A 20,300-nucleotide genomic window follows, 5' to 3' on the forward strand; every position below is an offset into this window, starting at 1 on the left:
AGGTAAATGGCCTGTATTTGTATAGCGCTTTACTTAGTCCCTAAGGACCCCAAAGCACTTTACACTACATTCAGTCGTCCACACATTCACACACTGTTGATGGCAGCTACATTGTTGCCACAGCCACCCTGGAGCGCACTGACAGAGACGAGGCTGCCAGACACTCGTACCACCCTCTGACCACCACCAGTAAACAACGGGTGAAGTATCTTGCCCAAGGACACAACGACCAAGACTGTCGAAGCCAGGGCTCGAACTGGCAACCTTCTGATTATAAGATGAACTGCCAACTCTTGAGCTACGAAGGTAGCACATCTATTAATCAGAAGGTAGGGGTTTGATCCCTGTGCACTCCAGTCTGCATGCCAAATATCCTTGGGCAAGATACTAACCCCAAGTTGTTCTCCAGTGTTTCCACTGCAGTGTGAATGTGTGTGAATGTGGGATAGAAAGCACTTAAGTATAGAAAAAAAGCTTCTGTGATTAATGAGGCATGTTGTATAAAGTGGTGTGAGTGATCAGGTAGAGCAAAAACAAGCTATATAAGAAATACTCAATGTCCACCAAGTTACTACTTCCAGAATTAATTCTTTTTTTTTTTTTTTTTTGATTTCTTTTCTTTTTATTTCAGGCAGAAACTCAAGTTCACCTTGTAAGTACAACTTGTTTTACTCTGATTATGTATTTTATAAAGTTTATGTATTTTATAAAGAATACCAGTGATTTTTCTTCTTTGGAAATAACAGATCCACACATACAAACAATGGACCCACAAAACAAAGTTCAAATCTCCAGTTAAACGAACACATAGAAGGTGTTTTTTAAATAGTTTATGTGAAAAAACATTTTTCTCTTTTTGTTTTATAATCCAAAGGGTTGTTCAGTCATTCAATTCAAACAGTTTTCATGTTACTATATTTTAACTGTTCTGTCTATAAATAATTTACTTGCACCATTTTGGTTATTCATTTATTTAAGCTCAATAACGTAACCACCTCCTTCATCACATTGGTTTCTTTCATTATATTTTTTTTACAACTGAAGACATGGCTTATATATATTTTTTTTTAAATTCTGAATTAATTCTGAAGTTCAGAAGCGATATTTGAATTCTGCACTTATATTCTAATCTCTGCACTTATTTATCCATCTAAACATCCAAGCTTTCAAAAATCTGTGATAACCTTTGTTGTTTTAATAATATATGTTGATTAGCTCTCCATTGTGTAGCCCCTTAAAAATACAGCTTATTTCAAACTGTCAAACCTTCCTCTTAGATGCATGATTATATTCATTGATGATAATGTAGAAAAGCTGAACATATGTGGAAAAATACAAACCTTATTAACCTTGCTCAACTGACTAAATGCTGTAAGAACATCTTGCTTTACTGGCTTGATTGGCAATAACAAAAACTATAAGCACATCCTTGACAGGTCAATATTGCATCAGATGAAGGACTGCTTTGCCATTGAGTGAGTGACAAAGCAGTCCTTCGGTGTAACCCTACCTCAGAAAAAAGTCTCCACAAATATTTGCGTACTCATACTCATGCTTGATTTATTAGTCACTGTCTAGTGAAGGTGTCTGATGATCAGTGCGTCAACGGTTTAAATTTCTTTATATAAATGGTAAGATTTTGGGTTCCAGAGCCCAAGTTGTGCATTAAGGTGACCCTGACTATATCTCGCTGGTACTCCTCAGATAATATATGATGTTTAGATAATTTATGATGTTTGTGCTTAAATGGTTTTATTTCATATTTAAAAAAATCCCTACAGTTACAAGCAAACTAGAGTGGAGTAGAAAGCATTCTTTTTATTCAGGCTTACTAAAAGCAGAAGAAAACCCAAATCTCTGGTGTAATGCACACACTACCTCATTCCTTAAGCTGCAGAACAAAAGAGAGAATAAAAATGCAGAAAAATTAGCCAATCACGTTCATCTGTAATTCAGACATATGGATTACAAACTAACTGAATTACAGGTGCAATAATGTTTTTTGCATATGAAACTGTAGGAGTTGTACTTACATCTTATGCCGTCAGCTTGCCCTAGGTCACGGTTTCCTTCCACATATAGCTTTGCAAAAACTGCATAAAAAGCACTTGCAGCAACAAAAACATAATATTCCACGCTTTGCCGATCCGATCAGCTGTTCATAACACTTCCTATGTCCATCAGCGTAAACTATCGCATGCCCGCATGAGCTGCCCGAAACCGGAAGTGACGTCATTTTCGCGGAAATGTAGTTTTTTACCATCAAGGCCTCATGAGCCAGAGCGTTCTCACTCCCGAGGCGTAACATGTCGACGTTTTGTCACGTCCCGCGGCGTTCCTGAGGAACGCGAAAGGAGACCTTCGGCGTTCTTATGGTACGCGGCGGGTTATGGCTGGAATCCAGTGCAATGACGCTCCCGCGGTAGTAGACGTTCCAGCCCTGTATTCCAGCCCTAAACCTAACCTTATCCCTAGCCCTGACCATAACCTTATTCCTGACCTTAACCAGGACTTTAATGATGTTAAATAGCGTGTTTCTAAGCGATTTGAAGAAAAAGAGCGAACATGTGTAGGTTCAGTCCAGACGGTTCTCATATTTCCTCTTTTTCCGAGGTCGTCATTTAGGAACGTGGTGGGTAGCCGAAAACGTAATATGGTGACGATTTGTCACCTAGCGTAAAATGTTACGCTTTGGGAGTGAGAACGGGTTGCATGAGCCTATACTGGTGTTTTTAAAAGTTATGTTTGACTTTATGATTTTCTGTGTCTTTTCTGGGATGCTTAGGACTCATATTGCACTGCTGGAAATAGTTTATTTTGATGCATATGCTGCTTTTTTGCAAATTTGCAGTATAATATTTATTTTCGTTTTTTCCTGCAGTATATAAAAATTGGTGTATTTCAAAAATAAAACTATGAAGACACTCAAAATAAATTTCTTGTGGTGGGAAACTATTTTGTGCAACTTTTTTGTATTTACAGGTTTTTTTTTTCCAACAATATCTTCTTTTTTTTTTTACATTTTAATGACTTACAAACAGTCCAACATTCTAAATACTACATGAACATACACTCCTCTCAGACAGCAAAAAGAAAACAAAAAAGTCATCAGATTTATCACTCCGTTAAAGGCCTAAATTTTTCATTATCCCAAATCAAATGTCATTGCCCTCAGTCCTCGTCCTCCTCAGATAATACAAATCCTTCTACAAAATTCACAAATGGTCTCCACACCTTCTCAAAAACATCCAATTTCTCTTTCAGTATACATGTTATCCGCTCCAATGGCAAAGCCACCATCATTTGTTTTATCCACTGAGTGATACTCGGTTCCCTTGTTCTTTTCCATTTTAGTGCGATTAATCTTTTTGCTTGTAACAAACCCATATCAATAAACATTCTGTCACTTTTTGTGTACCTCATGTTTTCTGGGTACAATCCCAGAATAAGGAAGCCAGGATCCAAAACAATCTCTTTGGATAATATTTGTTTCATAGTTTGTGTTACTGCAACCCAAAAAGAGCCTATCTTCCTGCAATCCCAAATACAATGCCAAAAGTTACCTTTATCTTCATTACATTTATTACAAGCGTCTGGAATATTAGAGTTGTACTTATTTAATTTTTCGGGAGTAACATATGTTCGCATTAACCATTTGTATTGCAACAACCTTAGTCTAGAATTGATAGTTTGTTTATGAGCTTTTGCACAAACCAATGCCCATTGTTCCACGGATATGTCTTTCTTTAAATCATTTTTCCAGGCGTTCAACCTTCCCAAAGAATTGTCAGATGTTTTGGACCTAATCAATTTATATACTTCTGATATTGCCCCTTTTTTTGAACTGCTTTTGCTAATTATGTCTTCCAATTCTGATTTTGGTGGTTTGGTGCAGGTATTCTTTTGATTCGCTCGAATGTAACTTCTAATTTGGAGATATTTGAAAAATTGTTTTCTATCTATATTATATTTATGTCTAAGCATATCAAAGGACATCATATCTTGAGAATATGTTGCATACAAATCTTGGATTTTTTGGAGTCCTTTAATTGACCATTGTCTAAAAACTTCATCCTCTCTTCCAGGTCTGAAGTCCTGGTTTCCCCACATTGGTGTAAACTGTGACAATACAACAGGTTCCCTCATATATCTTTTTACATCATACAACACTTTGACCATGTTCTTTACCATCGGATTTTTTGCCTTTTTAATCAAGTTTATTGCTGTGTCTGAGAAAAAATATAAAGGCAAAGGTGGATTCAAATTAATACTTTCCATCTCTGACCATTGCGGGGCGTTATTTAAGTCAAAATAGTATCTTATAGACCTGATTTGACATGCCCAGTAATACCACTCAATATTTGGACACATGACACCACCCTCGTTGTATGGTAGATGCAACAATGATAATCTTATCCTTGGTCTCCCATTTTTCCATAGAAAACCGAGAACAAGCTTTTTGATCCTGCTAAACCAATCAACAGGAGGCGGCAGGGGGATGTTCTGATACGCATAAAGCACCTTTGGCAGTATACTCATTTTGTATACAATAATCCGACCAATTAAAGAAATTGGTAGAGACATGCATCTGTCCACTATCTCTGTTATTTCTTTAGAAAGTCTTTCATAGTTATTTTCCACGATCTCACTTAATTTGGGCGAAATCATTATTCCTAAGTACATAAAGTCCTTTACTGTCTTAAAATGAGATGTTACTATGGGTGGGTTTTTCCTTTCTTCTTCATTTAGTAATAAAATTGATGATTTAGATTTGTTAATGACATACCCTGATATTTGACCAAACTCCCCTATCAATCTAAGCAGAGCAGGTATAGATTCTGTTATTTTAGAGAGATATACTATTACATCGTCTGCGTACAACGAAATCCTATGTTCTACTTCATTTACCATAATTCCTGTCAATGATAAACTCGAACGTACGGCTATAGCAAAGGGTTCCATAGCTAATATAAACAACAGTGGGCTTATCGGCGAGCCTTGTGGACATCCCCGTTTCACCCTTATTGGTTTAGAGATATTTTTGTTTGTCAAGATTTCAGCAGTTGGATTTGAGTGTAATAATTGTATCCATCTTCGAAACACATCTCCATAACCAAATCTAGTCAGAACATCAAAAAGATAAGGCCACTCGACCCTATCGAATGCTTTTTCAGCATCCAGTGAGAGAAAGGCCCTCTCTGAAGAATTGTTTAGTCCGTCTATAATGTTAAAGACTCTTCTCACATTATGTAGACCTTGGCGCCCCAATATAAAACCGTTTTGATCTCTATGAATTACTGAGGGGAGAGTATCTTGCAGACGTGTTGCTAATATTTTACCCAACACCTTAAAATCAGAATTAAGTAAGCTTATCGGCCTCAAATTTTCACATTTATTACTCGGTTTTCCTGGTTTAGGTAACAAAATGATTAGTGATCCTGTTACTGATTTAGGAAGACTTCCTTTGCTTAATGATTCCTGATACATTTCCAATAGTGGTTTCATTAATTTACTTTTAAATTTTTTATAAAAATCAATTGGGAATCCATCTGGTCCAGCTTTTTTACCTGATCTCATATTGTTAATTGCCCTGCTTATTTCCTCTTCGGCGATTTCTGCATCTAATTGTTGTTTTACGTCATCAGTGATAGTAGGAATATTTATTTTTTCCAGAAACGCATTTCTGGAGTTTTGATCTGATCTATCCTGGGATTCATAAAGTTTTTCATAATAGTTTCTAAATTCCTTGTTTATTTCAATCGGATCCATTATCATTTCCCCTTTGCTGTTTATAATCGACGTTATATTTTTCTGCACTTCCAATTGTTTAATTTGCCATGCCAATATTTTTCCAGGTTTCTCTCCTTGTTCATAAAAAGACTGATTTAATCTCAAAATGTTCGAAGCTGCTCTATCTGCCGATTCTTTATTATATTGTGCTTTTAGAATTAGCAAGTCTTTCTCTATTAATGGGTCTCTACTTTTAAACACTAGTTCCTCTAATTTTTTAATTTCCTTTTCCATTTGCTGTCTTGTTTTGCATTTTTCTTTAGATTTCGATGAAGTATATGCTATCATAACTCCCCTTAAACATGCCTTAAATTCCTCCCACCTAATGCTAGCTGATGTTTGTGAGCTATTTATAGTAAAATATTCATCTATTTCTTTTCCTACAAAAGTGAGGAATCCTTCATCATTCAGCCATTTCTGGTGTAAGCACCATCTATGTTCAATTATTAAGTTGTTATGTGTATATATGATATTGCAGGGAGCATGATCCGGTATTAATATACTGTCATATGAACATGTCTTGATGTTTGATAGGAGGCTCGCTGATACTAAGAAATAGTCTATTCTGGAATATGTATTAAACGTTTTTGAATGGCAAGAAAAAAGTATATCATCAGGTTTTAACTGTCTCCAGATGTCTATCAAATGCAGTTCCTTCATGAAGTTAAGAATTGTCTTACGGCTTTTGTTATGGGCCTGATCAGTCCCAGTCTGTCTATCCTTACTGGGATCCAGAACACAGTTCCAATCTCCTCCTATGATGCATTTTCCGTGGAGTGATGAGATTGTGAGAAAAAGATTAGTAAAAAATGTATCATCATCTGTATTTGGTCCATATACATTAATTAAGTTAATGGTTTCTTGTACAAGTAATCCCTGGATGATCAAATATCTACCAAGTTTGTCTTTGATTACATTTTTGACCTGAAAAGGTACTGATTTATGTATTAATGTGATTACTCCCCGAGCATTGGATCTAAATGGTGCTGCATACAACGAACCCTGCCACCTCCTGCCAACCTTAATATGCTCCTCCTCCAGCGAGTGCGTCTCCTGAAGAAAAATTATTTTTGCTTCCAGATCTTTCATTTTGTTCATTACTTGCTTAATCTTTTTATTACTTTTTAGGCCTCTACAATTCCAAGAGGTACATTTAACTTCCAATTTCCGAGCCAACATACCTCACATGCATTGCTAAATACTTAAACTTGTCTGAGAGTGCATACAAAACAGAACACAAAACACAAGCTTTAAATGAACAAACCGTATAAAAGAAAAAACACAAAAAACCCCACCCACCCAGTTCCTGGGTAACCCATGCAAATGTTCTACTTCCAACGTTAACCATATACAGATCCCAGTTTTAAGATCTGCTAACGTAAAATGACTATGGCTTTATGCCTGTGTCATGGACCTGGGCCATGTGGGCCCAGTATTCTTAGTTCCTTGTATTTTTGTATTTCGTTCCTTATTTAGGCCATGTTTCCTGAGTTGCCCTGTTGTGTTGTTCCCTAAGTGTTTTCCCTTCGTGACTCTTACCCCCTGTGTGCCCCTCTGTGTATTTATGAGCCCTCGTCTCTCTTTGTGCTTTATTCTATGTTTTCCCCAGCCCGTTATGTCTGCGTTCTCCCTGTGCTCTCTCTCCTCCTGTTTGAACCTCTGTGTACTTCCTGTTTTACTTTGCCCATCTCCCATCAGTGTTGCGTTCACTCCTGCCGTGTCTTGTTATGATTATCAGTGTCACCTGTGTTCCCCGTGTGCATCCACTTCCCCTGATCATCCCTCATGTGTATTTAGTCTCTGTTTCATACAGTCTGTGTCGCGTCGTCTGTGTTACCACCCCCTGTGTTCCGTATCTCCAGCCATAGCTTTTCCTTAGTTTATGTCCAGTTTAGGTTTTCTGTTTGAACTATTACCCTTATACCGCCCTCGCTCTGGTTTGTTCTGTTATCAGCCATAATAAAAGGCTCGCTTTTGTTTAATCCACTCCTGCATCTTCGCTTGTGTTCGCGTCTGGGTCCAACACACACATTCCCACACGGTCTATTTCCACGGACCGTGACAGCCTGGCTCTTCCTTGCTCCCTGTATCTTTAATGAATCCTTTAGCTTTGCTAATATTGCACTGCTCCTTAATACTTAATAATTAACTGCTTTTTTGTTTTCTTTAAACAAAAAAACTTGTTCCATGTATGTTACTATCAGTTTAGCTGGTGGTACGATGCCACTTCTCAGTCCCATCTTCCAGAGTTGTTGTCGTACCCCTCCAAACTTCTTCTGTTGTTTGTGCACCTCTGTGGCGACGTCCTCATAGAATCTCACCCTTTTGTTCTTGTACAAAATATCCTTTTTCGATCTTGCTGCTCTGAGCACCATATCTTTCTGTTTGTAGTTAAGAAAGCACATTATTAATGTTCTTGGAGGTTCCTCAGGCTTTCTTGTTGGGCCAATGCGATGTGCTCTCTCGATAACCAGAGGGCTCCTTGATGTGTTCAACTCCAATACGTCCGTTATCCAGTTTTCCAGGAATCCACAGGTGTCCGCGCCCTCATCTCCCTCTGGAACTCCAACCAACCTGAGGTTATTGCGTCGGGATCTGGTTTCCAAATCCACTACTTTATCCATCAGTGCTTTATTTTCTTTTTCTAATCTTGAAATGGTGGTCCCCATCACCACATGTTCATCTTCTACATTTGAAATGCGTTTCTCCGTTTGCTCTACTCTCCCCACACAGTCGTTTGCAAGCTTGTTTTCAATACCTGCAAACTTCTCTCGTATGGCACGCTGCAACCGCTCCTCCATGTTGCCACTATCCGCGGGGCCGTGTTCGCTCATGGTGGCTGGCTTGTTAGCTGCGCAGGTCTCAGACGCGCTAGCTTCACCGCCAAACACCGATATCTTGGTTTGCGTGGTTGACTTAGTCTTCTCCTTGGTAGTTTTACCGGGTCCAGGCATCGTGGGTCTATAATGTATTTCGTTTTCGTGTTTCGGAGCGTTTTTCCTTAATTTTAAGGATTTAACAAAGTTTCTTGCAGGAGCAGTTCAGAGCTCGACCGATCGCTACGGTGATGTCATCGGAAGCCGTATTTACAGTTTTGAGGGATAAGCCTCTTAAATTTCTCTAACTAGAAATATATGTTAAAAAAGCAAAAACGATTTTCAATTCTTTTGTAGTTTATTGCACTTTTTTGCAATTTATGTAATTACTATGCACTTAATGAATACATATTATTAAAATCTGGGCTATAATTGTTGTATTGATGTATAGCAACTTGAAATGCTCCCAAAAATGGCTCCACACCATGTAAAAATATATTATAAGCTCTGGCGGACTTGGTTCTATGGTAGGTCTTAAAGGGTTAATGCTTGGACAATCACGCTTGATATGTCCTTCCTTCCCACATTTGTAACTTCTCCATGAGTCGGAGCTGTTTGCTCCCACTGTTTTTGATCCACTCTGTTCATTTCTGTGCATCTGAGATGACATCGCTGATACACTACTGGACACCATGGCTTCTTTCCACAGTTCAAAGACATCCGTGTTAGGATAAATCTAAATTGGCCATAGGGATGGATGTGAGTGCAAATGTTTGTTTGGCTGTCCGTGTTGAACCTGTTACAAAAGGGGTACACAGTGGTGTTGTCAGTAAGCACTCGCTTTTGTTCCTCATTTATCAAGGCTTGTTGAACAAACTGTAGTGTCAGACTGTCCATCTTTGTCTCCAAAGCAGTAACAACAGTTGCATAGCTGGGTGGCAAACTACCTAGAAGGGTGACAATTTGATCTTCCTCTTCAATTGCAGAACCTATTGCCCCTAGCTGATCAGTAAGTTCCTTCATCCTCTTTAAATGATCATTGAGATGTTCTCCTTCCTTCATTTCACACCGGAAGTATTTCTTCTTCAGAAATAGCTTGTTAGCAACAGTATCTCTTTCAAACTGTGCTTTTAGCATCTCCCATGCTTCTTTGGGGGTCTTACAGTTTGTTATCAAGTACTATTGGGGTGTACTTACATTCAGTACCAGCACTGAAAAAGCCTTTTCTTTCTTCCGTTCAAATTCAGCTCGTGCTTGGGCATTAGCATCCACAACTAACTGCTCTGTCTCCCCTATCATACCCCACAGTCCTTTTGCCTTCAACAGGTGCTCCAGTTGAAATTTCCACGTTGCCCAATTCTCCGGTCCGCTCAGCTTGTCAATAAACAGTCTATCGTCCATTGTGAATCCCACAATTCTGTTTATGACTCCCAAAAGAAAACATGTTAGCAGCTTCCCTTGGCGACCTCTGGGCCCATAACCTGATGTTTTTAACGAACACCTTTTTTTGCATGTAATGCACAAAGACACCAACAGAGGGCAGTAATATCCCTTCAACATACATTGTAAAATTACTATTACAACAGTTACTAAATGATATAACAATATTATACAGCTGTAATAAGTTACGTGTGTGATATTTATATTTGTGCTTTGTCTTTATTGTCTTTCCTCAGGAGAACAATCTCAAATAGATAAAGACCTGGTTAGCATGGTGATTGAGGACTCCCAGCCATTTAGCATTGTGGAGGACAAAAGATTTAAAAGATTTGTTAAATCATTAAATCCTAGTTATGTTCTCCCCACTAAAAAGGTCATAAAAGCAGTGAAAATTTAGTTTTTACAGAATAAAATGTGAACAGGCAGGACTGAGGCTCAAAGCCTCAGTGTGTAGCTGTCCACATATCAACGTTACAAAAGCACAACCACTGTCCACACCCCAACCACACCTCACCTCACAGTAAATGATTGTTTCCATTTTAAGCATTTCCAAATAATCATTTTACATACTGCCAGTATAAATATACACAGTATCATGCCATCACTACAATATAGATGTTTTACACACTGCTTTTGTTGTTGACATTTGCAGGCTGTGTGCAAAAGGCCACACTCTTCAAATTCATGCCAACTAATATTTTTACGTCCAGTAGATGTCCTACTAGAGCAAATGAAGCTTCAAGACGCTTTGCGCTGGGATGAACCAATTGGATGAAAAGTTTCAGTGCTTCATGAAGCTTCATCTGCCCGTCACTACTAAACAGCAAACCTGAACACAAAGGAAGGTGGGCGATGGCACATGAAGGCTGACAGCAGGGAGAACACACGGTTGATACACAGACAGACCAGCAATCAGCACAAAAGTAGGCACGACTTAAATACACGCAGAAGAACACAGGGAGATTACACACAGGTGGGGAACACAGCTGGACCTGATAAGCCTGACAAGACGGGGGGAAGCAAAACTGAATACAATGAAATAAGACATGGACCTTCAAAGTAAAATAGGAAACAAGAAACAATTCAGACACAGACTTGACACTGAACTAAACCTACACTAAACACGAGGGCACAAGACACAAAACCTAAAAACAAAACCCTAAACCACAACAAACTGAAACATAGAATTATAATATTCAGATAACTAAAGAATCAGAACATAAACCATAATACAGATAAATACAAAAATACAAGAAACTGAAAATGCTGGGTCAAAATGACCTAGAACCATGACAGTTACATTAAAAAATGTTATGTCAGGGGAACTAATTCCTTTAGTATTGCTCAGTCAGAAAAATCAAGTTATCTTAATATCATGTACTCATAATGAACAACTTGCCCTAACTTAGTCTGAACCAAATCTGATGAGACAAGACAGCGAGGGCTTAAAACCGAATACACTCACACATGACTGTTAAAGTAAAACAGGAAATTCAAGACAGACATGGAAACGCAGACATGACACTGAGACATGACTGACTGGAAAAAACACACAGAACACGGGAAAGGCAAGGTAAGAAGAACCAAGGGCTCTCCAGAGCCGCCAGCGGAAGCAGTGAAGCTGCAGGCGATGGCTGGACCGGCTCTCCACAGCCTCCAACAACATTCCCATGAGGACTATGATATTTGCCACAGTGTGGCTTGCGAGTTGTTCACATCCAAGTATCAGAGTGGATATTTCTTGTGAGGGGGAATGTGGGCAGGAATTTTCAGCAAGGACATTGACAGCTAAAGCCAAATAAGGGAGCCTTCTATCTAAATCATTACTCGCACTGTGTACTTTGCAATCTGTATGCTCTCTAAAAAAATGTCCTCTGGGAAAAGCTTTACTGTCAGTGAGGTTTTGGCACAACTCTTTGACAGTCAAAGTGACACAGAGGAGAATGTGTCAGAGACAGAGGATTGTGTTGAGAAGGACCCTGATTTTGATTCATTCTCATGTGATAAGAATAACAGTGGTGGCCCTGCTGTTGCCTCTCAAGCACCAGCAGACACAGTTCCTTTCAGAATGGAAAGATATCACGGTCCCTTGCGCAACTCCAACAACAGGGTAGACTTAGTGCTGCTAATTTTGTCAAAATGGTTCCTGGCCCCACCAGATACACAGTCAAGCCAATATTTGTGTACTAAAACCAACTATGGTCAGCTGACAGCTTATCATTTCTTTAATTTTTCCACACAATAACTTTTTCTTTTAGCATTCTGCAGTGTCGAGGGACCCTGAGCTAGTGCATGAGGGTGAGAAATACTTTAAAGGTTTTTTTTAAAGTTTTAAATTGTGTAACAAAAGATATGCAAATGCCAATTTAATATTTTTTTAGGTATTATTAAATAGCACAAGCTACAATAGTAGGAATATACTTGTTTGTTATTCAGCAGAACAGTGTCCAGGATGTTTACTGATATACTTTTTTGCATTTGAAAATCACAGTTGGACTGAGTTTAACTGCATTACAAGAAGTGCTGTTAATTTTTCTGAGCTATACTTATAGTGTTTATAGTGTTCAAGTGTTCTACTACAAATCTCAAGTTCAAGGATGATAAAACATAAGCAAAATTGAAACTAGTAAGCTACCACAAAATATATTTTTTTAAATTTGAAATCTTTTTCAGTGGTTAAACAATTAGTATTGCTCACTCGGGAAAAAAAAAAGTCATCTCTGGTCCTTTGTACTCACAATGATTAAGTTGTCCTAACTTAGTCATCTTAAGTAAGTGTTAGTTTTTTTTCTAGGCAACACGTTTGCATATGTTTGGGTTTTTTTTGAGCTCAGAGAACTAGTTAGATTTTACAGTACAGATATATGTGAAATTTAAGAGTACACTCATCAGTATTAAGCATTTAAATGCACAGACCAGTTTGATTCAATGCTTAAGATTTTAATGATGAAGAAGATGAGAAATAACAATTCATTCTGGGAAACAAAGTTTTGCTAAAAGCATTCTTTCATGTACACATGCAATTTGCTCCTGATAAAAGAGCTCCTCCAGTTTATGTCACGTGTCGCTTCATTCCTTATGCAGCATTACAGTAAAAGAAAAGAAGTAAATCAAATCAGAACCAGATTCTTATTGTGATATATTAGAGTATTTGCTTTGTCGTCAGGTGGGCCACACCTTCATCACAGCCCAGGAATCATCAGATGGCCTTGGCACAAATAAATGGGAATTGGCTGTCACATGTCCCATCATTCCAACACTTGCTTCCTGTAAGTAGATAAAATCAGAATGAACTGAAATCATAATCACAAGGAGAAATGATTACTAATCTAAATATTTTGTTCTGTATAACAGTAGCACCTGATGCATACATGTGTTTACTGCTGCATCAAAACACTATGTAAATATTCAATATGATAAAAAATTGAACTGCTGTCTTTGTTAAAAATAAATGACACTACTTGTTTTACATTTCTGTCACACATTACTGTTTGTCACATTAAATGCATAAAAATTATTTGGGGAATTGTGGGTATTGTTTCTTTTTTTCTTTAACATTTACAGTGCTCATACATCGTACTTTTAGGGATTTCACAGAAGGTTTACCTGAAAAATTCACCAGCAAGCAATGCTCGTTTCCCCTATAGTTGTTAGGTTCTCCCCGACACCACTGCGTAAATGTGAAAGAGGTTCCATCGATCCAAAACCAGTAACCCTCCTAGAAAACAGAAAAAACAGACCAGAATACACTTAAAATTAAGCTACAGTTCCAAGTTCTAAATGTGCAGTTATAGACAATACTATCAAGAATGAATTTAAAAGTCTTGAAAAATCAGATCCCATCTGATCTTAAAGACCTCCTTATCTACTGCAGATGTGTGCTAATCCCTGAGCCTGGTTCTGCCTCAGGTTTCTTTCTGTTAAAAGATGTTTTTCTTCCCCTCTGTCACCAAGTGTTTGCTAATGGGGAAGGGTCATCTGAATAATGATAAGTGAAATTATACCTGTTGACCATCTGAGCCACCAATCCATGTTAGTCCACTTTCATGAGTGGCACTAGATATGACGCCTCGAATGAACTGATACTCGTCGTAGCTGTGTACAGATGCCAGGTTTGCATTCAAGTTTAGGCAGATTCTCTACAATGGAAATCAACAGAGTTCATAGAAATGACAACGTAAACAGAAAGATTTAAGATTTCACAAAGAATAAATGATAAATTTAGACCACTGCCTTTACCTGCGCCTGAGCCCAAGTCATTTGATTGTGATTGTAGAGAAAGCATCGATTCCCATACTGAGTCCAGCCACCTGGACAAGATGCTGCTCTCTTCTCAACATGATGTCGTCCTGAAGGCAATCAAAGATTATTGAGTTACTTTACTGTATAAGAAAAAAAATGTTAAAATATAAATTCATGAAAAATATGTTTAAGTGTTAAAGATTAACTTTTTTTTTTTTTTAGCTATAAATGTACTTGTCCATCATACATGAAAAAACAATTTATAAAAACTGGCAGAGGAAAGCTGATGTACTCTTTCTTCTGTTCAGAATGATAAAAATGTGATTAGTTTGGGTGACCTGCTGGAATTAATGCCTCTGTCCCATTACTGGCCACTTTACCCCGACGTGCTAAACAAATTACATCAGCAAATGTTGATTTTGGTCATTCATTTTCAGTTTAATATATTCATGCATAAGATGTATAGATGATGCACAGCATACTGGAATACTCACTAGCAGCAGTGCCCAGAGCCACCATTGCGCACAGAAGTGTACACACAGTCAGCAGCTTCATGGTGATGTTTAGTATCTCTACACAAATCAGAAAATTTAAAGTGGCTGTTAGTTTATTAAAGAAAAGATAGACAGTAATTTGACAGTTTCCAACAAGCCTTTGATATAATACCTTATCTTCCTTCTTATCAGCATCAGCTTGTAACTTCAGCCTTCAAGTGTGGTGGTGCTGATCAAACCTGACACCAGCACTTATATACTGTTTCTGGATCTTAACTCCAAACCAGGAACAAACACACTAAAAATACACTGTTATTTATTTTAGCTCCATGCTTTCTCGCATTTCACTTTATAACAACCTTTCTACCTCCACCCAGATAAAATTCCACTGCTGTTTAATTATGCACATTGACTCAACAATAAGATACATCACCTGATCTTTGAGTCAGAGTGTTTTTTTTTTGTCCTTTACTCATCATTATCCACACATACTGTTGGCAAAACATGCCAACAGTATGTTTCTTTTTTCTTCTGCCAATTGGAAAATGAGACAGAAAAGGACAGTTAGGAATGACTTCCATGTAAAATAAAAGTCATTAGATTGTCTATTAGTACACCAATGAACAATGATTTTCATCTAGGAAGGAGAAATATATAAAAGAGTGACAGACTTCCCCAATTCAGGTTTCTGCATAGACTCTGAATGCTGTTAGTCCTCTTGCAAGATAAAATGAAGCTTTACGTATCTGCTGAGTCTGTGTTTGTCATTTGATATTTCTCCTACAGTACCTTGGGAACTCTAGGTGTTCTGAATACTCTGACAGCTCTGGATGCATAGTCAGGGGTTGAACTCAGCTGCTTCCTCTGGTGACTGGAGGATTCCCTTACCCTGGGAGAGTGTGGGTGCAGAGGTTAGATGGACAGTAGTCAGGTACGGATGCAACAATAGACTGGGTCCTGACCACCCTGACCATTGGAGCAAGGATCTGGTGTAGCCCCACATGGGGTAGGACAGCTAACTGACTGAGTTCAAAACTGAAACAATAAAAGGCTGAGAAAAGGCAGACTCAGGAGTTGAAACAAAAGTTCCTTGGGAAAGTGACTAATAAAAATAATCAGTCTTTGGGCAGCTTATAGTCTCTGAATCTAATGTTTGTATGCCATAAAAGTGTTGGAGGCAATTCAGAAAAGGATACGGAATCACTCCCTCAGTAAAACAAGACTTTAGCTATGTCCTTATTGCGACATTAATAAGGACAATAAAGCCAGCTTGCTGACAAACATGTAGGCTGTCTAACAGTTGATTTGTTTTTGTTTTTTTGATTTGTCCACACAGGTGAGACATGGAAAGTACAGCCTTCAGCGTACATGATTCAAGGTGAAAGGCAAAGACGTGGACCAGGCAACCAGGAGAAGTGGTGTGCCCCAGAACCACATGAGTACCGTGGAAGAGTGGCTCGCATTCTGGCCTAAGCCACTACTGCTATTACAAATGTCCTTCATAATGGAAAGTGCTACTCTTTGCTACATATAAAAATTCTGGTCTGATGGGTCCATTTCTTGATCTTGGCTGCCTACCTGGCCCTCTTACCTTGGCCTCAGAAACATTTCAAGTCAAAGAGTACGCCTGTCACGTATACGCCTTTTACTAACACTCAACAATAACCTTAAGTAACTCTATATATCTGAAGCTCCCAAATGTACCCAAGGCTTGTAGTGCTCATTTCATGTGTGTACTCAGCCTGTGTCCACAGTGTGCGCTGTGTGTGTCTGTGCCTATGTGAGGTTGTCTGAGTATTGCACAGAGGTTGAAAGGAATTTATCCCAATAACGTGTTTAATGAAGCTCTTTATTTCTCTCATCACTCTCACCTCATTCCCAACTTGTGAAGGAAGATGTTTGAATTTCTCAGAGTTCGTTCTGATCGAGATTTATTTCCTTCCTAAATAGTGCTTCTGTTTGCAGCTCAGAGATAATGTGAAAATCAATAAAGGCCTAAACCAACTAGCTTTGCCAATGGGACATTCTTTTCAACAGAATTAAACCGAGTATAAGAGAAAAAATATTTGTATTTACTTCTACAATTAGAAGTAAAGCTCACATTGCAAAACAAAGTTGTATAGAAAGCTTTCTTTTAATTATACAGACTTTCCATGTAGAAAATTATTGCCTAATAGCAAAACTCATATGTACAGATAATACACCGGAATTTGAAACTGCAGTGCTCTCACGGCCCCAGTGTTGCACTAAAACAACATAAAAACAACATAAAATATAAAAAGATAGTAGCATTAGCTCCTCTTCTCTAAGCATTTCCACCCAGCTGTTCAACAAGAGCGGGAGAAAATATTATATGAGGCCCTGCTGTTTGCGTGTTTGTTTACAAAGAAATGAACAGTCTCTAATGTTTACTGTAATTATTCTGGCTGTCAACAGAATTTGACTTTTCATGCTGTCACCAGCTCCTCCCATTCCCTATGTTCAGTCATATTCATTGCCCATTATCCCAACTACTGAGGCAATAAAAAATAAATTCAAATTCAAATTTTATTTGTCACGTACACAGTCATACACAGTACGATATGCAGTGAAATGCTTGACAACTGCTCGTGACCTAAAGAAAAAAAAGGAAAAGGCTATGAATAAGATAGGAAATAAATATGAAAAATTAAAAAGGGTAAATTTAACTAGGAAGGAATAAAATATAAATTAAGGTTAAAAATGAAATAACTGTACAACACAAATTAGAATGAAGGGTAAATTTAACTGGGAAAGAATAAGATAAAATATATAAATTAAAGTTGAAAATAAAATAACTGTACAACAAAATACACAGTATAGAACTATATAAGAATGTATAATAAATAAATATATATATATATATATAGCAGCTGGATAGCGTAGTGGTTAAACTACACGCCTTTGGAACAGAGGATCGCAAGTTCGATTCCTGCCTGGGGCGTCTGTATCCAGTAAGGGTCCTAAGGCTAGACCCCCTATGCTAAGCAAGCCTACCGCAGACATGAGCGAGACAGATAAATATGAAGGCATGCCGGCTCGGACGTCGCCCGGATCAACAAGGTCCGCGTCAGGTGTTGAGGAACCAGGGCACCCTGACGAAAAGTGGGCTACTGGAACAAGAAGGCATCGGTGGGCAAGGGACGAAAACAGGGCGTTGTTGGAATGCTACTACGCAAGTAACCCCGGCGGAAGGGGCTACATGAATAGGATGAGGGACCTATGGATTCTTCGATACCCAACATCCACAATGACGGCGAAACAACTAGTAGCTCAGTGTTCCAACATTCGAAAGAAGGGACTGCTCTCACAGCTAGAGATTGACGAGGTACAACACAAATGCTACGGCAAGGAGGAGTCAGGACGCCAGGTCAGGGGGGAGATATCATCACCCCCACCCGAGATTGGGTACATAGCCCCAAGTGCGATAGGAGAAGGATCGTTGAGTGCGAGAGGAACTGACCTGAAAAATAGGATCATGGCCAAGCTTGAAACCTGGATCCCCCGTAGCCGGTTACCAAGATTACGTGAAGTACCCTCAGAAGGTCTGCTAGATGATGTTAATGCAGCACTACGGGCAATACCTACAACTAACAAGCTGATCTACAATACGGCAGCAGTGATCAGTGAGATGCTTGGCTACAAGTTGAACAGCCACAAGGGGCAGTACCCTCCATGGAGAAGGAGGCTAGAGGGCAAGATCAAAGTAGCAACAGAGTTGCAGAAAGGTGCGACAAATAAGGTGCCTAAGAAATACAGCAAGCTGTCCATACCTGAGGCCTTGGAAACTGCCAAGCAAAGACTCACAGCCTTGGCCAGCCGCTTGAGGAGGTACACCAGAGAGATAGAAGGCAGGAGAATAAACCAGCTGTTCTCCACAGAACCAGCAAAGGTGTACTCTCAGTGGCAAGGGAACAATAAGAGAACAGCACCACCAAGGCTGGAGACGGAGCAATACTGGAAGAGCATATGGGAGAAGGACGCAACCCATAACGGCAATGCTCAGTGGCTAGTGGATCTGAGGGCAGACCACAGCGACCTCCCTGAACAGGGTCCAGTAACCATCACAGTGGCAGATATCCAAGAAAGGGTCTCCAGTATGAAGAGTTGGACAGCACCAGGGCCCGACATGGTTCACGCCTACTGGCTGAAGAAGCTGACTGCACTCCACGAGCGTCTGGCAGCACAAATGAACCAGCTGCTAGTTAACGAGAGACACCCGGAATGGCTAACTGAAGGCCGGACGGTCCTGATCCCCAAGAAGGGACCGGTCCCCTCCAACTACCGACCAATAACCTGCCTCAGTACTACATGGAAGCTCCTGTCAGGCATCATATCGGCTAAGATGAACAGGCACATGGGTCAATACATGAGCGGGACACAGAAAGGAATTGGCAAGAATACCAGAGGTGCAAAACACCAGCTACTGGTAGACAGAACAATCAGCCGAGACTGCAAGACCAGACTGACCAACCTGTGCACTGCCTGGATTGATTACAAGAAGGCCTATGACTCAATGCCCCACAGCTGGATACTGGAATGCCTAGAATTGTACAAGATCAATGGGACCCTAAGAGCCTTCATCAGGAACTCAATGGGGATGTGGCGTACAACACTAGAGGCCAACTCCAAGCCCATAGCACAAGTTACCATCAAGTGCGGGATCTACCAAGGAGATGCTCTGTCCCCACTGCTGTTCTGCATAGGCCTGAACCCCCTCAGTGAGATCATTAACAAGACTGGCTACGGATACCGACTATGGAACGGAGCAGTTGTCAGCCACCTCCTGTACATGGATGACATCAAGCTGTATGCCAAGAGTGAACGAGACATCGATTCACTGATCCACACTACCAGGCTATACAGCAATGACATTGGAATGTCGTTCGGACTGGAGAAGTGTAGTCGGATGGTAACAAAGAGAGGGAAGGTAGTCAGAACTGAGGGGATTGAACTACCAGAAGGCAACATTGCAGACATAGAGGACAGTTACAAGTACCTGGGGATCCCGCAGGCAAATGGGAACCATGAAGAGGCCGCTAGAAAGGCTGCAACCACCAAGTACCTGCAGAGGGTCAGGCAAGTCCTGAGGAGTCAGCTGAATGGTAAGAACAAGATCCGGGCCATCAACACATACGCCCTGCCCGTGATCAGGTACCCTGCTGGGGTAATAGGCTGGCCAAAGGAGGAGATAGAAGCCACTGACATAAAGACAAGAAAGCTCCTGACCATGCATGGAGGGTTTCACCCCAAGTCCAGCACCCTGAGGCTGTATGCTAAGCGGAAGGAAGGGGGCCGGGGACTGGTGAGTGTCAGCACCACAGTCCAGGATGAGACAAGGAACATCCAAGAATACATTGGGAAGATGGCCCCAACTGACCGAGTGCTCAGTGAATACCTCAGGCAGCAGAAACCCAAGAAAGAGGAGGGAGACGAGGAACCATCATGGAAGGACAGGCCCCTGCACGGTATGTACCACCGGCAGATAGAGGAGGTGGCT

At 39.8% G+C, this 20,300-nt stretch overlaps 1 protein-coding gene across 1 annotated transcript; it reads right to left on the reverse strand.

Annotated features, from left to right (window-relative positions):
* Nucleotides 1-12,976: 12,976 nt before the first annotated feature.
* On the reverse strand, nt 12,977-15,012 carry LOC146673783 (ladderlectin-like). The gene is made up of 6 exons (XM_085402333.1): nt 14,955-15,012; nt 14,783-14,860; nt 14,286-14,395; nt 14,051-14,185; nt 13,653-13,764; nt 12,977-13,313 (listed from the first exon to the last, which is right to left on the reverse strand). Exons 2-6 carry the CDS (start codon nt 14,841-14,843, stop codon nt 13,246-13,248), a joined length of 486 nt encoding a protein of 161 aa, XP_085258459.1. The 5' UTR covers nt 14,844-14,860; nt 14,955-15,012; the 3' UTR covers nt 12,977-13,245.
* Nucleotides 15,013-20,300: the final 5,288 nt, after the last annotated feature.

This window comes from Rhamphochromis longiceps, linkage group LG3 (assembly GCF_057381845.1).
Source record: "Rhamphochromis longiceps isolate RC_006_pf linkage group LG3, R_longiceps_female_GT1.1, whole genome shotgun sequence".
Classification (NCBI taxonomy): Eukaryota; Metazoa; Chordata; class Actinopteri; order Cichliformes; family Cichlidae; genus Rhamphochromis; species Rhamphochromis longiceps.

Coding starts and splice junctions, on each gene's coding strand:
- LOC146673783 (XM_085402333.1), bottom strand. CDS start 14,843: ATGAAGCTGCTGACTGTGTGTACACTTCTGTGCGCAATGGTGGCTCTG. Junction 14,186..14,285: donor TGACTTGGGCTCAGGCGCAG/GTAAAGGCAGTG, acceptor TTTCCATTGTAG/AGAATCTGCCTAAACTTGAA. Junction 13,765..14,050: donor GTGGCTCAGATGGTCAACAG/GTATAATTTCAC, acceptor TCTGTTTTCTAG/GAGGGTTACTGGTTTTGGAT.